Raw genomic sequence first — 14,668 nt, 5'->3', positions numbered from 1 at the left:
CATGCTGAACCGCAAAGCCACGCTTTTCTCTCTGAAAGCAGCCACTCTGGGCAGCTTCTGTGACACCCTGCAAGAGACCGTCAGTGCATTCGAGACAGAGGCGGGGAAATACTTGTTTTCCCCCACAGAAGGCGCGGGGCCCGGTCCTCTGCGCCTTCTCTCGCCCCTCGTGTTTTCCTCTTCAACAATATTTCTGGACACCGGATTTATTTCTGAAGCCTGCCCTCCACCCAGGTCCCCATCTGTCTTGCCTTATTTGACGGCTCTTCTGTGTTCTGCTCTGTGGCTGTGGTTTGTTGACTGACTGAGGGAATGAATCGCTGGACAGACAGATGCCCAGCCGGAGAATTTGGACTTTGTCCCGAGGGAAGCCACTGGGGCCATTCAGAGGGTGGAGTGACTAAGTCAGGGCCACGCCTGGGAACATTCTGAGCTCTTCTCCAGTCTGGGGCTTTGCAGGTTCTGGTCCCTTTGCCCGGAATACCCTCTCCCTGGGCTTGGTCCAACTCTTTGCTATCCCAGCCGGGATGTCTCCTCCTCCGGGAAGCCTTCCCCGAGCCCCACGTTGCGTCAAGCATCCCTTCTGGGCTGCCCATCCCAGCCCTGCTCTCTCTGTCATCACCTTCTGGGGATGAGTGGTCTCCCCACTTGTCCTGTGAGTCCCCGCAGGACAGGGCCCTAGCACCATCCATCACAGAGCCTGACATTGTGCTCAGAATAGATGATGGTCCCTCGACAGAAATGCCTCTGCTTACGGGAGGAGCCACGCGCAGGGGTAGCCATAGTGTCCCATAGGGGTTGAGGGCGCAGCCTAGGGTCAGGGACACCCGCGATCAAATTCCCTGCCCAGGTAGGGGGTTTGGGCCAGAGCAAACCCCATTCCTCCATCTGCTCCCAAATCAGAAACACCAGAGCTTGAGGTCTCGAGGATTAGTGGCGACAAGATAACGTCCGACAGCATCTCTAACGGGGCGGAAGCCTCTCTTCCTGCCGCCTCAGGGCTTTGCACCTGCCGGCAAGTGGCGGAGGCCGGATTCAAACCCATGCCTCGGTAGCTTTAGCGCCCACACTTTCTCGCGCACAGCCAAGGCCAGGAGCTGAGCAGGAGTTTGTTAAATGAAAATAACTTCGGCCTGTTAAGAGTGAGAAGGGGGTGGGGGCTTTCTAAAGCAGTGGAGGAGGGAAGATTTGGGAACGCAGAGTGTCTGAGAAACACAGGTAGGAGGTCCGCAAGGCCACACGTGCCTGGGGTGGCAAGTGCTTCAGAGCCTGGGCAGATCTCAGCTCAGCCTGGCCCCACTGGCTGAGATCCCGCAGATGTGTTTGCAAAGACGGTTCTCAAAGCTCCTTCCCAAGTGGGTCTGGGTCTAGGGCTGGTGGTGACCAGGAGGGAGAACTCACCAGCAGCACCCGGGGCTGGTCGGAGCCCAGACCATATTTTTTTTAGGGCTCGAAAATAAATACCCAACAACAACAACAAAAAAATTAAGCAAAATGAAGTTTAAAAAGTGAATGGATGAATGGATAGGGAGATAAGTGGATAGAAATAATATAGAACGAGATACTGACATCTATGCCTATAATATAGATAATACACACGGAGAAATTTGATGAAATAATTGTAGATACGGATGTTCAACCGCAAGATACTTTACAATTTTTTTGTGTGTTTGACATTTCTCATAATAAAATGTGGGGGGAAATATTTGGTGAAAGCGTTTGTGAAATCATTAGCACATTAGAGTGGATTCTAATTTTCAACGAGTGAATTACGAATTGCATACCCAGGGGTGAGCGGATTACCACCCCTAATATGGGAACTGCCGTTATTGATAAGCGTCGGGCTCTGAACTGGGAATATTTATTTTATTTTATTTTATTTAAAAAAACTTTTTTAATGTTTATTTTATTATTTTTGAGACAGAGACAGACAGAGCATGAACGGGGGAGGGGCAGACAGAGAGGGAAACACAGAATCGGAAGCAGGCTCCAGGCTCTGAGCCATCAGCCCAGAGCCCGACGCGGGGCTCGAACTCACGGACCGCGAGATCGTGACCTGAGCCGAAGTCGGACGCTTACCGACTGAGCCACCCAGGCGCCCCTGGGAATATTTATTTTAAAACCGTGTTTTAAGATTTTATTTTTAGGTAATGTCTACACCCAACGTAGGGATCGAACCTACAACCCGGAGATCAAGAGTCGCAGGCAGGCTCCACCCACTGAGCCCGCCGGGCCCCCCGGGAACGTTTTATTTGTTTTCCTTGTTAACATTATTGAATAAATAACTCCATCTAATTGAAATCTTAACGCCAATCATGGGTGGGATGAGCTTTTCCTAATCTGCATTTTACATTCGAGGAACTTGAGCTCCGAGAGGCGACGAAAGACTGGACTCAGGGCGGAGCCGTCGCAGCTGGGTTGAGCCACCTGCCGACCACTTGCACTTTCTAGAGACCCTCAAGCCAGGGAACTGCTGTAGGTTAACGGCCCCTACCTGCATCGCGATTCCTTTGGCGGGAAAAAAAAAAAAAAAAAAAAAAAAAAGCCTCGCTCGTTAGGCCCCGCCCCAACAGGGCCCCGCCCCCGTCCCCCCAGTGTCCCCGCCCCTCGATAGAGAGTTTTGTTAGTCTGCCTTCTACGGTTGATTGGCCCCACTCTGGCCTCAGCCCCACCTCTCGCTCGCAGAATGGCTCATTAAACACTGCCGCCAATCGGCGCCCGCCGTTCGCTGCCCGCCTTCTCAAGCCTCGCCCCCTGCCCTTAATTCTCGCAGCTTCCGCCGTGCGGGCTCAGAGCCACGCGGCGCGCCCGCGAGCTGCCCCCGGGATCGGTGGCCGTTACCTCCCGGGGTCCCGGACCGCAGCCTTCCGCACTCAGGGGCTCGGATCTCCCCTCCCAGACGCAAAAGCCTAGCTCCCCTCTTCCTGGAGCTCTTGTCTCCCGTCCCCCAGGTTCAAGCTTCCCAGCCTCCGTTTCCAGGACCCCGGGCGCCCCGGATCCTTGCCTCCCGGATCGGCGCTACCGGGACGTGGCCTCTTGAGGACCTCTGCCACTTGGACGCCTTCAGCCTTCCAGAGCCCAAGACCCCCTGTCCCAGCCTGATACACTCCTGTATTCCCATCCCTAGGGCCGAGAAACCCAGGGGTTTCGGGCGCAGGACACAACGTGGGAGAGCAGAGGAGCCTCGGCGCCCAGCTTCGGGATCTCAGACACTCCAGCTTCCACGAGCCAAGGAACCTCGGCGCCGTGAACTCCCAACTCCAAGGAACCCTCCAAAGTTCCAGCCTCCAGGCTGTGTTACAAAACTCTCCGTTCTAAGGAACGTCGGCGTTCCGGGAAGGAGCCCCCCAAGCGCTCGCAGCTTCCAGACGCCGCAGAACTCCGGGGGGCGTTCCAACATGGTGGCCGATCCCCCGCGCGGAGAGCCCAAGGGGTTCGAGGCGGCCGAGCCCACCGGGAACGGTGCCCCGACGTTGCTCCCTAAGAGGACCCCGACCCGGCAGGAGGCCGCTGCTGCGGTTCCCGGGAGCGGGTGCGCCGCTGCCTTCGCGCCAACCTGCTGGTGCTGCTGACGGTGGCGGCCGTGGTGGCAGGCGTGGCGCTGGGGCTGGGCGTCTCGGGGGCCGGTGGCGCGCTAGCGCTGGGTCCCGCGCGCCTGGCGGCCTTCGCCTTCCCCGGCGAGCTGCTGCTGCGCCTGCTGAAGATGATCATCCTGCCGCTGGTGGTGTGCAGCCTGATCGGCGGCGCCTCCAGCCTGGACTCGAGCGCGCTCGGCCGCCTGGGCGCCTGGGCGCTGCTCTTTTTCCTGGTCACCACGCTGCTGGCGTCCGCGCTCGGCGTGGGCTTGGCGCTGGCCCTGCGGCCGGGCGCCACCTTCGCCGCCATCAACGCCTCGGTCGGCGCCACGGGCGCCGTGGAAGAGGAAGAGGCCCCCAGCAAGGAGGTCCTCGATTCGTTCCTGGATCTTGTGAGGTCAGACCCCGCCCGCCCGGTGGAAGTCGTCGAGGGGGGGGGGGGCGGGGGCGGGGAAGCCACGTGGGGAGGGGACCCGTGTTAGGGATGGCCGGAGCGACCACGCGAACGCTAGAGGGTTTTGAGTCCTCCAGAGCCCGGACCCCCCCCCCCCCCCCGCCCCGGCCCCGGCCCCAGGGCTGGATGGTGATGGTGTGGCCCTTTGAGGGTCAGAGTCCAGCGAGTGAGGACAGACCCCTGGGGAAGGAGGCTTCGAATGGGGGCGCCTGGGGACGTAAGTGGGGACGCTGCAAGACGGTGATAAGACAAGGAAGTCTCGTAGAGGGAAGAAAGTAATGCTTGGGGAGTTTGTGGGGGAGGGAAGGGATACAGAGGCTCTTCTGTGAGGGGAGAGGATTCTGGGGGGACTTGGGAGGGGATTTGGGGGCGCTCAGGGCCTCAGGATTTGAGTCCAGAGTCAGAGAGCTTGTGACCCCCGAGGAGTTCATAGGGGACCTGAGGAGATCTGAGTGACCTCTGCCAGGCCCTCTTCCCGGTCCCAGGGCTCCCCCATATTATGTGTCATCCCTGTTACCCGGACGCAGCCAGGTTTTTTTCTCAGCCTCCCTTCCCCGCCCGGGGCTGGGCCCTGGCAACTTCCCTTTTTACATCTTCCTGCTAAATCCTGCCACCTCCAAAGACTTTCCATTCCATTTCTCGCCACCCCCCCCCCCCAACCAACACCAGGCGGCCCAGAAGCGGGGGCCAGCGGGACTGGCTAGACAGAGAGCAGGCTCTTTGCCTTCTGATCTCTGCTCCCCCCACCCCCGCCCCCCGCCCCATCCCAAGAATAGTTCTTCCCTTTTGAGGAGGGCAGACCTCTGGGTCCACATGGCCTTGCCTTTGGGACCTCCTGATTCAGTGTCTCCAGGTGGGTTGGGGACTTCCAGGAAGTAGGGGGGGGGGGGAGGAAATGACGAGTCGCAGAACTGGGTTCTCCCAGCCTCTCGGGAGGGGGGCGGGTATCAGCGCAGGCTGAGATGAGACTCTGGGGCCGGCTTGGTGTCCCAAAGCTGCAGTGGATGGTCGTCTCCTGGCCGGGCGAGATTAGCTGGGTCCTGGCCCAGCCCTGCCAGGCCTGGGTGGATACGGGCCTCCCGGGCCAAGGGCACACCCACTCGAGGGCTGTTGATGTGTATGTGTCCAGGCTCCCCCTGTGTGCCAAAATAGAAGTCACTCACACTTGGCCAGCCCCTCAGAGACTTTTCTGGAACGTCTCAGAACCACACAGCTTTCTGGCCAATTGACGCGGAGCTGGACACAGGCCCTCGGACACCCAGCCACAGCTGTGGCCTCTCTCACACTGACGCGTGGCCTTACACCGGCTGTCACACGTGTGCTCACCCACGGTGTCCTAACATCCCTTTACACGGCCGCCCGTGGATGCCACTGACCACAGCGGCACATCGAGCGTCACCTAGGCACATACTCAAGAGCACGTGCGCACCGACCCTGTCCCACGAGTCCGAACCCTCACCCCTGCCCCCGAGTTTCTCACGTGTTGACATGAGAAACTGTCTAGGGACCCACAGCAACCGCCGTTCCCCCACTCACGTGGCGAGGAGTGGTTGGGACCTTCCAGCCAGCTGTCTGGGTTCCCTTTACTGTTTTTATGTTTAAGTACTCTTGTTCTTTATGTTTATATATTTTTGAGAGAGAGAGAGAGACAGAGCGCGAGCAGGGGAGGGGCAGAGAGAGAGGAAGACACAGAATCCGAAGCAGGCTCCGGGCTCCGAGCTGGCAGCACAGAGCCCGGCAATGCAGGTCTCGAACTCCCGAACCACGAGATCATGACCTGAGCCGAAGTTGGCCGCTCAAGTGACTTGAGCCATCCAGGCGCCCCTACTTTTTTTTTTATTTTTTATTTTTAGAGAGAGAGCGCGCGAGGGTGGGGGAGAGGGACAGAGGGAGAGCGATTGAGAGAGAGAGAGAATCTCAAGCGTAGTGCGGAGTCTCAGGGTCGGCTCAGTCTCACAAACCATGAGATCCAGACCTGAACGGAAATCGAGAGTCGGATGCTCAACCGATTGAGCCACCCAGGCGCCCCACGGTTCCCTTTTCTAGAAAATGGGGATGACGGTGCGGATCCCTGAGCCAGGATCACACGAGTGGCTTTAGATCAAGCATTGCAGGGACTGTGGACACTTCAGCCCTTCTTTTCTTCCCTCTCCGAGAGACGCAAGAGGGTCAGGGTCCCGCTGATCCCCTGACACGCCCAGTGGGGTTGAATGCGGGCTGCCGCGCACACACCGCCATCCCTTGTCACCCTCTCTCATTACCCCTTTTCCAATGCACCCCCGTCCCCTGCCTTTCTCAGCCCGGCCCCAGGGCTGCAGCGTTTCTCGGCCCTCCAGGAGGAAGTTGGCTGATGCAACAAGCCCAGGGTATTAAGTTTGCTGCCCGGGGTGGAGCTGAGGCCCAGGTGACCCTGCCTTGGGAAGCCAGCATTCCTTACGGCCAGTCCACAATCCCTCGGGGCTGGCCGGCCACCCCACGGGGGCCCTGGGAGGCCAGCTCAGACTCCCCACACCCTGGAAAAGTGTGCAGGCCAGGGCTCAACTCTGCCTGACCAAGCCCGGCTGGGGCCTGGGGGCCAGTGGGGCCTCCCGAGTTTTTTCCCATCACAAGAGGCCAACCCAGCTCCTCAGACCCCCCCCCCCGCCCCGTAACCCCCCCCTGTGGTATTTAATAACACCCCCCCCCCCCCCCCACCGTGTCTGTCTCTGCAGAAATCTCTTCCCCTCCAACCTGGTGTCCGCAGCCTTCAGCTCAGTGAGTCCTTGGGGGTGTGTCCCGAGGGGTGGGGGGCGGGCAAGGAGGGGGAGAGCCAGTTGGAGCCCCTTGGTGCCAGCTCTACGGTGCTGCCTGGCCAAGGGCACATGCCCGCGTATTTCTGAACGATCTCGCAGGGTCCTTGGGGAACCTCCGAAACCCATCCCGTGCCCCTCCTCGAGAAAGGAGCATGCGGGTTCTGAGCCCCTTCTGGGTTCTAATTCCAGCGGCGTGACCCCGGGCAACTGCCTTTTCCTCAACGAGCCTCGGTTTCTGCCTCTGGAAAATGGGCGCCTGATAAGAAAACCCTGCCTCGGGGCGGTTGCTGGCGGGGATGAAAGGCGATGATGTTTAGGGGGCGCTTAGGGCAGGACAGGGTGGGGGAGCCTCCATGGCCGTGGATACTGACTGTTCCCAACCCCACCTGCAGTACAGTACCGTCTATGAAAGCAGATGGATCAACGGAACCAAGGTGAAGGTGAGAGCAGGGGAAGGGATGGGGGGAGGAAGGGGTGCATCTCTTGGCCCGTTGTTGTGGGTTTTCCATTTTGCTCCCACCCCGGCCTTTGTTTGTCCCCTGTCTTCAGACATCTGGTGGTATTTGTTTTACACTCTCTGCAGCCTCTCCCCCGTTTCTGTCTCTTCTGGTACCTTCGTTTGGCCCCCTCTTCTCCCTCCCTGGTCCGGGCTTCTCTTTTGCCCGAATCCCATCCTGCCCTGGGATGATCTGCCCCCAGAGCCCCCCTCTCCTACCTACCCTCCTCCGCTTGGCAGCCAGAGTGGTCTTTCCAAAGCACAAACCTGATGCTGTCTCTCCCCTGCCTGGAGCCCCTTTGGGGTCCCTAGTGCCCTCAGAAGAAAGCCCAGGCTTCTGGCCACAATCCCGGAGACCCTGCACAATCGGGCTTCTGCCCGGCCGCCCACCCAGCTTCCTGTTCGGGCTCTGCCCGGCCTATTCCAGCCCCAGTTTCTTTCTGCTCTTCGAATGCCCGAGCTGCTGCCCTTTCCAGACTGTTGCGCATTGTTTCCTCTCTCTAGAACCTTCTACCGCCGCTCTTTACCTGGTTCATCCTCCTATTCTCCAGATCTCTGCCCCTTCCTCCACGAAGCCCTCCCTGATCCCCCTCCCCCCAACCAAGCCGGCAACCCCTTCAATTCCCACACTACCTTGGGTTTCCCTATTCCAACCATCGTGGGTGGTCCCTGATGACGGGTCTGTTTCCCCAGGACCTGGACCGTGAGCCTTGGGAGGAAGGGACCCAAGGAGCCATCTTGTCTGTGCTGGGTCCCAGCAGTGCCCAGAACAGGCCCTTAGTGACTGTGCAGGTTGACTGAGTTTCCTCCTCCCTTTCTGATCTGTTCCTCACCCAAAGGTGCCCGTTGGGGATGAGGTAGATAGTATGAACATCCTGGGCCTGGTGGTATTTGCCATTATCTTTGGCGTGGCCCTGCAGAAGCTGGGGCCCGAGGGAGAGCTGCTTATCCGCTTCTTCAACTCCTTCAATGACGCCACCATGGTGCTGGTCTCCTGGATCATGTGGTAGGTGGGGGGAGTGGGGGCTGGGGATGTGGGATCGGGCAACCCTCCCTCTGCTGCTTGGAGCCGCCTGGCCTGGACCCGCACCCAGCGTTGACCGTCCCCTGGCTGTGTGACTTTGGGCAAGTGACTTACCCTCTCTGTGCCTCAGTTCCCTCACGATAACGTGAGGACAGTGCTGTATCCCATGGGAGCTAAGACTGACGGGGGCACCTTCCGGACCCTCCTGGAAAGTGACAAAAGGACGGCCAAGCTGTGGCCCCGGTTTAGCTAGTGCATCTCAGTTGCAGAGAATTAAATGTGATCGAATGTACAGGAGACAAGTGGCATGAGGTAAAAGTAAAGTGCTTACAAAGCAGGTTTTTTTTTTTTAAATTATTTTGAGAGAGAGAGAGAGAGAGAGAGAGAGAGTGAGCTTGCGTGTCTGCATACACGTGCTAGCACAAGAGTGGGACAGGGGCAGAGAGAGGGAGAGCGAGAATCCCAAGCAGGTCCTGTGCTGACAGCACACAGCCTGACTCGGGGCTCGATCCCACGAACGGTGAGACCATGACCTGAGCCGAAATCAAGAGCCGGATGCTTAACCGACTGAGCCACCCAGGCGCCGCCCCCCCCCCCCCCCCCCCCCCGCCCCAGCAAATGTTTTAAAGGCCTAACACCTGCTGAGCATTTACTTAATGTTAGCTATGATTATTATTATTATCAGTTTTATTAAATGATCTCACATGTGCAGAGGCTTCTGGCTTCTACCTGCCCTGGATCGAGATCCAGGATCTCGAGATCGAGAAGGTGGGAAGTCAGGAGAGGGAGCAGGATTGCCGCATTTTTAACAAATCCCTCCGCTCCCCGCCCCCGCCCCAATTCTGGCGCAGGCGACATTTAAGAGGCTGCACAACCTCGTAAAGGCTCCTTGCCAGAGAGTCAGGGTGGTGGGTGGGTAAGAGCAGGCTCCAAGCGGCTTCCCGCCCGCCTGCCCTCTAACAAGTTACTTACCTCGCTGTGTCTCAGTTTCCCCGTCTGGCCAACGGGATTGACAGTTCCAGGCACAAATGAGTTAAAACGTGTAAAGTCCTGGGGCGCCTGGGCGGCTCCGTGGGTTGAGCGTCCGACTTCGGCTCAGGTCAGGATCTCACGGTCCGTGAGTTCGAGCCCCGCGTCAGGCTCTGTGCTGACAGCCCGGAGCCTGCTTCCGATTCTGTGTCTCCCTCTCTCTCTGCCCCTCTTTTGCTCGTGCTCTGTCTCCCTCGCTCTCAAAAAATAAATAAACGGTAAACAAAACAAAAGAAAAACGTGTAAAGTCCTTGGGGCACTGCCTGACCTATAGCGTGCCTCTGATCAACACTAATCTTTAGCAAGTACGTCACTTGTATAACTTGTGGGCACATCCCACAGGCCAGAGCTTGGGCATTTGGCCAAACCTAGCTTTACAGGTGGCTGGGAAATGCCGCCTTTCTTCTGTTACCAAAAAGGGGAAGGGGTTTGAGGGACAACAAGCCGCAGTGATCAGAGAGGCAGTCTTGGGAGGCTTCCTGGCTGGGAGGCACGAGCGCCCCTGGGATCTTTTGCTCCAGGAAAGGGCGATAATAATTCCAGCAGAAGTTCATAGATCACTTATTGTGTACAAAAAGCTTTCAAGTCCTTTCACCTAGCACCTCATTAACGTCCGACATTCCCATGAGGCTGGGTAGCATTAATGTCCCTGTTTGACGGACCTGTGAGATTTTAATTCAACCGTAGCTTCAAAAGACTAAAAGAGGGGCTCCCTCGTGGGATTGCGGTAAAGATTCAACCACTTTATATCTATGGGTTGTTATTAAGACGTGAACCGCGGACTGTTTATATTGCATGGACGTGGGGAGAGTTTGAATCGGTTTAAATCATCCTAGCTACTATAACCATGAACCCGGAAAACGTAAATGCCTCACGCATGGGGTGGGGGGATACGTGTTAAGTCCAAATGTGGTTGGCGATTGTACTTCGGCTGGCAATAGAGGCTCCCAGGCTTCTTTGATCTCCCTCTGCTCTATTCTCTTCCTTTTTTTTTTTTTTAATGTTTATTTTTGGGAGAGAAAAAACGTGAGGGGGGAGAGGCAGAGAAGGAGGGAAACACCAGTCTCTGAAGCAGGCTCCAGGCCCTGAGCTGTCAGCCGCGAGCCCGATGTGGGGCTCGAACTCATGAACTGCGAGATCATGACCTGAGCGGAAGTTGGGCGTGTAACTGACTGAGCCCCCTGCCCCCTGCCAGGCGCCCCTCCCCTCTGCCCAGTTTTTTTTTTCCCCCTCTGCCCTATTTTTTTTTTTTTAATTTTTTTTTTCAACGTTTTTTAATTTATTTTTGGGACAGAGAGAGACAGAGCATGAACGGCGGAGGGGCAGAGAGAGAGGGAGACACAGAATCGGAAACAGGCTCCAGGCTCCGAGCCATCAGCCCAGAGCCGGACGCGGGGCTCGAACTCACGGACCGCGAGATCGTGACCTGGCTGAAGTCGGACGCTTAACCGACTGCGCCACCCAGGCGCCCCTGCCCTATTTTTAAGGGGATGGAGCTTGGAGGATGGCAGGCAGGGAGGGTGCCAGAACTCAATCACACATGGATCTGGGTGTCTCCTGCCCGCGAGGGAGGCTGTGGTCGGGCTGCGCACTGAGCGCAAAGCCCGGCCCTGGGCGGGCACGTAGTCAGAGGCTGCAGTGGGTCTCCTGTGTAATTAGGTATGCCCCCGTGGGCATCTTGTTCCTGGTGGCTGGCAAGATCGTGGCAGTGGAGGACGTGGGGCTGCTCTTCACCAGTCTCGGCAAATACATCCTGTGCTGCCTGCTGGGCCACGCCATCCACGGGCTCCTGGTGCTGCCCCTCATCTACTTCCTCTTCACCCGCAAAAACCCCTACCGCTTCCTGTGGGGTATCGTGACACCGTTGGCCACTGCCTTCGGGACCTCTTCTAGGTATGGCCTTGGGGCAGACCAATGCAGGATTTTTAAGCTAAGGGGCCCTAAGTGGACATCAGCTTTCTGGAGACCCTTGAAATTTCGTATCTGGGGACGTTGGATCTGGGTACAGGGGCCATACTTTAGTAAAGTTTCTCATAAGGTCCTGGAACCGTCCCCCTCCACCCCCCCCACCCCCCCGCATTTGGAAAACCACTGACTGCTTAGAGATTTCTTCTTCCCTTCCTGAAAACCTCTCCTCCTCCACAAGGCCTGGCCCTAGGGGACAGTGGTCTAGTGCTGCCCCCTGGATCCAACCTCTGGGAGCTCTTTCCACCCTTTTCTAGGTATTTTGTCCACCTGTCCCCTCAGAACCTGGCTGTCCCCACAGCAGCAGCCCCAAGGGAGTAGTAATTCTTAGCCAAGGTCTATTATTGGTGGAGTGGGGGGGGGGGGGGGGAGGGAGTGTGCTAGATATGATAGAATTTAGGTTTCAATTTTTGTGTGTATTGTGAAGGAGAGCCGTGCATACCCTCCCAGGGGGTCCAGGCCTCACACAGGTTGGAATCCTGACATTCTACAGGATCCCCCCCCCCCCCCCCCCCCCCCCCCCCCCCCCCCCCGCCTCTGGCTCCGGGAAGGGAAGAGAAGGGCCGAGAACTGCAGAAGGCTGGGGGTGGCGAGGCGCGGGGCTGGGGGGGGCGGGGTCTAGGCTGGCGGGCGGAGCATGGGCTTGTGCTGATTGGCCAGCGCGGTCTGGGCGGGGCTTCGGCAGGGGGTGGGTCAAGTGCGCTAACTGACCTGCCGCCGCCGCTCAGCTCGGCCACGCTGCCGCTGATGATGAAGTGCGTGGAGGAGAGGAATGGTGTCGCCAAACACATCAGCCGCTTCATCCTACCCATCGGTGCCACCGTCAACATGGATGGGGCGGCGCTCTTCCAGTGTGTGGCCGCAGTGTTCATCGCACAGCTCAACCAGCAACCCCTGGACTTTGTGAAGATCATCACCATCCTGTGAGTGTGGGGTGGCTGCAGCTAGGACCCCGGACCCACTTGGCCCCTCCCCCGAGAATGGACAGAGGCCGGAGGGGGGCAGGGCTCCCGTGGCAGCTTCTCCCCCTACCGAGATCTTTCACTGACCCCCTACCGAGATCTTTCACTGACCGCCCTTCTCTTCCCCCAGGGTCACCGCCACAGCGTCCAGCGTGGGGGCCGCGGGCATTCCGGCTGGAGGTGTCCTCACTCTGGCCATCATCCTGGAGGCAGTCAACCTGCCAGTTCACGACATCTCCTTGATCCTGGCTGTGGACTGGCTAGTGTAAGTGTGGGTTTGAGGCTTCAGGGGCCCAAGGGGTACCCTGGGAAAGGAGATGAACAAGAGGGTCATCGAGAGCCTCCGAGGAGGAGAGGAGAGGAAGGAAGGAGTTCCAGAGGAAAGGGGATGGCATCTTGAGCGTTCTAATCAGAGGGAAAGAAGGGATCTTTGAGGTTCTTTTTTTTTTATTTCATGGTTATTTATTTATTTACTTGAGAGAGAGAGAGAGAGAGAATCCCAGGCAGGCCCCATGTTGTCGGTGCTGAGCCCCATGTGGGAATAAGCCAATCTGTAGACTGTGGTTTAGCAGTTGCCAGGGGCTAGAGGGAGGAGGGAATGGGGAATAACTGTTTAATGGGTATAAGAGTGTCTTTAGAATGATGGAAACGGTCTGGAATGAAATAGACGTGATGGTCGTACAACTCTGAATATGCGAAAAGCCACGGGATTGTATACTTTCGAAGGGTGAATTTTACCATATGTGAATTACAGCCCCATGTTTGAAAATGGCACACACCCCCACAAAGTATAAGGAGGCCAAAAGAGATCTTTAGGATTATGAGAAAGGCCTGAGGGAGAGCATAGTATTTCAGTGGGAAGAGGAGAGGTGGATGGGTCTTTTGAGGCCCCAAGAAAAGGGAGGGATGAACTTTTTGAGGTTCTAGGAGGAGCAAATCTTGTGCTTTGTTGGAAGAAGTATCATTTGGGGTCCCGAGAGGATGGAGGAGGAGATCTTTGGGGTCCTAAGGCAAAGAAAGTGTGATGGGGCGCTTAGATTTCATGGAAAAGAAGAGAAGTAGGGGGCTTCTTGGATTCCAGATGAAAAGATCTTGGAGGCTCTAGGAGGAAGGGATATTTGGGAGGATAGAGCGATGAGTTGGATCTAGAAGCAGAACGGGGTTCCATGAAGGAGGGTGTGGCAAGGACCTCAAGATCTTGGGGGAGGGGGGGTGCCTGGGTGGCTCAGTTGGTTGAGCATCCGACTCTTGATGTCGGCTCAAGTCGTGGTCTCCTGGTTCGTGGGTTCGAGCTCTGTTTCAGGCTCCACTCTGATAGTGCGGAACCTGCTTGGGATTCTCTATCTCAAAAAAAAAAAAAAAAAAAGAGGGGCGCCTGGGTGGCGCAGTCGGTTAAGCGTCCGACTTCAGCCAGGTCACGCTCTCGCGGTCCGTGAGTTCGAGCCCCGCGTCAGGCTCTGGGCTGATGGCTCGGAGCCTGGAGCCTGTTTCCGATTCTGTGTCTCCCTCTCTCTCTGCCCCTCCCCCGTTCATGCTCTGTCTCTCTCTGTCCCAAAAAAAATAAATTAAAAACGTTGAAAAAAAAAAAAAAAAAAAAAAAAAGAATCGGGAGGAGAGGTGGGAGGGTTGGGCCCTCCCCCTCCCCTCACTCCTCCCCCCTCCCCCCTCCCACTCACTTCCCTATCCTGTTCTTCAGGGACCGGTCCTGCACAGTCCTCAATGTGGAAGGTGATGCCTTTGGGGCGGGACTCCTCCAAAATTACATGGATCGTACAGAGATGCGGAGTTCAGTGCCAGAGTTGATCCAAGTGAAGAGTGAGATGCCCCTGGCTCCACTGCCCGCCCCCACTGAGGAGGGGAACCCCCTCCTCAAACACCGCCTGGGATCTGCTGGGGATACAGACTCCTGTGAGAAGGAGTCGGTTATGTAAACCCCATGGGGACTTTCCCTGCGCTGATGGGGGCACTCTGGACATTGGGATTGTGAGCCGGGATTCTGGAGGCCCTTCCTGCTGCACACTTAAGGGATCCAGGGTCCCAGCCTGTCTCCCTGACATCAGATCTGGGAGGCCTCGATGCTGGGGTATAGGTGTGTGTGTGTGTGTGTGTGTGTGTGTGTGTGTATCTATCTCCCCAGATCTTCCCCAGTCCTCAATTCCTGTTTCCACCCAAAGTTAGGAAACATGATGGAGAAATAGTGTCGTTCTGGCCCCCTCATCTTAAGGCACAGGTCACCATGTGGATTTCTGCCCTCATCGAGAGGTAGGACATTCCAGTGGGTTGATGGCTATTTTGGTGGCTGTAGCTGTGTGTGTGTGTGTGTGTGTGTGTGTGTGTGTGTGTTTTGCGGCTCCATGGTACATCCCACCCT

The 14,668-nt window shown here is 57.2% G+C and overlaps 1 protein-coding gene across 1 annotated transcript; it reads left to right on the top strand.

Moving 5' to 3' along the window:
- Positions 1–2,744: 2,744 nt before the first annotated feature.
- SLC1A5 (solute carrier family 1 member 5) lies at positions 2,745–14,415 on the top strand. The gene is given in 9 exon segments (XM_019425899.2): positions 2,745–3,480; positions 3,483–3,972; positions 6,741–6,783; positions 7,214–7,261; positions 8,157–8,323; positions 11,030–11,263; positions 12,064–12,258; positions 12,428–12,562; positions 13,994–14,415. Coding segments are annotated over 9 exon segments (1,629 nt in total). The 5' UTR covers positions 2,745–3,398; the 3' UTR covers positions 14,229–14,415.
- Positions 14,416–14,668: the final 253 nt, after the last annotated feature.

Source organism: Panthera pardus, unplaced genomic scaffold (assembly GCF_024362965.1).
Source record: "Panthera pardus isolate Hobbes unplaced genomic scaffold, ASM2436296v1 HiC_scaffold_18, whole genome shotgun sequence".
In the NCBI taxonomy this organism is placed as follows: domain Eukaryota; kingdom Metazoa; phylum Chordata; class Mammalia; order Carnivora; family Felidae; genus Panthera; species Panthera pardus.
The sequence above is the reverse complement of the archived record's forward strand: the minus strand, read 5'-3'. Positions and strand labels throughout refer to the sequence as shown.